This window comes from Hipposideros armiger, unplaced genomic scaffold (assembly GCF_001890085.2).
Source record: "Hipposideros armiger isolate ML-2016 unplaced genomic scaffold, ASM189008v1 scaffold_1935, whole genome shotgun sequence".
Taxonomy (NCBI): Eukaryota; Metazoa; Chordata; class Mammalia; order Chiroptera; family Hipposideridae; genus Hipposideros; species Hipposideros armiger.
Genome location: NW_017733285.1, coordinates 1 through 1,327, shown reverse-complemented (window position 1 = coordinate 1,327; position 1,327 = coordinate 1). Strand labels below are relative to the sequence as shown.

General features: G+C 39.7%; 1 protein-coding gene across 1 annotated transcript in view; it reads right to left on the bottom strand.

Moving 5' to 3' along the window:
• The window catches only part of GDPD4 (glycerophosphodiester phosphodiesterase domain containing 4), a gene marked incomplete at its 5' end in the record, with an annotated part of 61,092 nt that extends 60,197 nt beyond the window's left edge, over window positions 1–895 (bottom strand). Inside the window, one exon of the mRNA XM_019634783.1 lies at window positions 806–895. Coding sequence (XP_019490328.1) covers window positions 806–895 — 90 coding nt within the window. The remainder of the gene's footprint in view (window positions 1–805) is intronic.
• Window positions 896–1,327: the final 432 nt, after the last annotated feature.

The following is a 1,327-nucleotide window of genomic DNA, read 5'->3' as shown; positions in this document are numbered from 1 at the left end:
TTCTGTTGATCTCTGTATACTCAGTACTTATCAGACTTAATGATTAATAAATTTTGTTGAAAAAATTTAACGCAAATGGCAACTGCTTTGGGGGCTAGGTTCTTCTGTATCAGACAGAAAATCAGTGGAGACAAGGAATAGTGACATCAGAGACCAACGTATATGCCCTATGTATACGTGGGTATTGAAAAACTCCAATTACCGAAAAGTTATTCTCCTATAAGCTTTTCACTTCCACAGCCTTCTCTTGCCTGGCCTGAATGTCTCCCCCTACACGACACTACTATGTAACAACACAGGCAGAGTCACTATTGCCAAAAGACTCTTGCTAAAATATAATTTGCACCTGGACTAACAGACTAGCATTTCCACATTGTAACAGGCTTAAAAACCTAGTTAAAATGTAAAGGCCCAGAAAGACTGATTCTCAGGAGATGAGCTATGAAATGATGTAGTTCAATGTGTAAAGGTACTGCTAATGCAAAGCTGTGGGGGTCCAAAATAACAATACTGAATGGACTGTAAAACAGGCTATGAGACAGGGGCACAGAAAAATGATGTTCGGCCACCCTTTCAAAGGGACAAAGTGATAAAATGCATCCTCTAATTGCACAAGTCTTTTTTTCTCCATTTACCCCTCATGCCTAAAATTCAAGAGGCTGATATAAAGCCCAACTCTGATAACAGAAGAGTGATTTTAGGGTCTGTGGGCTCGCAGCACCAACTGGCCACCATACCGTAGCCGGTAGCAGCATGAAGCCACTCAGGAAGGGAGTGGGAGAAATGGAAAACATTACTCACCAACAGCAATGAAGAGTAGGCAGTCAGGATCCCAAATAAACTCAGCAAAAGAAGGGACCAGAAGAACCAGAGTCCTGTACCTAGAAAAACGACCCTGCAAAAATGTGTTTCAATCCTTAAAATGTAGCAGAAAATAGTAGCATCTGTGTCGAGAATGGGAGACAAGATTGGACTAGATGAGGCATGAAATCAGAGGAAGATAAGAAGAGAAACAAGTTGGCAAAGCATCTGTGAAGAGCTTTGGGGATATTCAATTAGGAGTTTTAACTTTGTGCTATAAGCAATTGGGTGCTTTAATGGGGGTCTCCCATTCAAGTACTAACCAGGTCTGACCCTGCTTAGCTTAATGGGGTTCTCTATAAGTGGTATGATATTTTAATGTTATTTAGAATATATACTAAAAATGTATGCGCTCTTTAAAAAACAATAATACAGAGATTTTGAAATGCCAAAAGAGAAAAAAATCATCCATAAGTTCACTGCCTTAATAAAAGGAATACTTTCCATTTTGGCAGGTTCCTTGCCA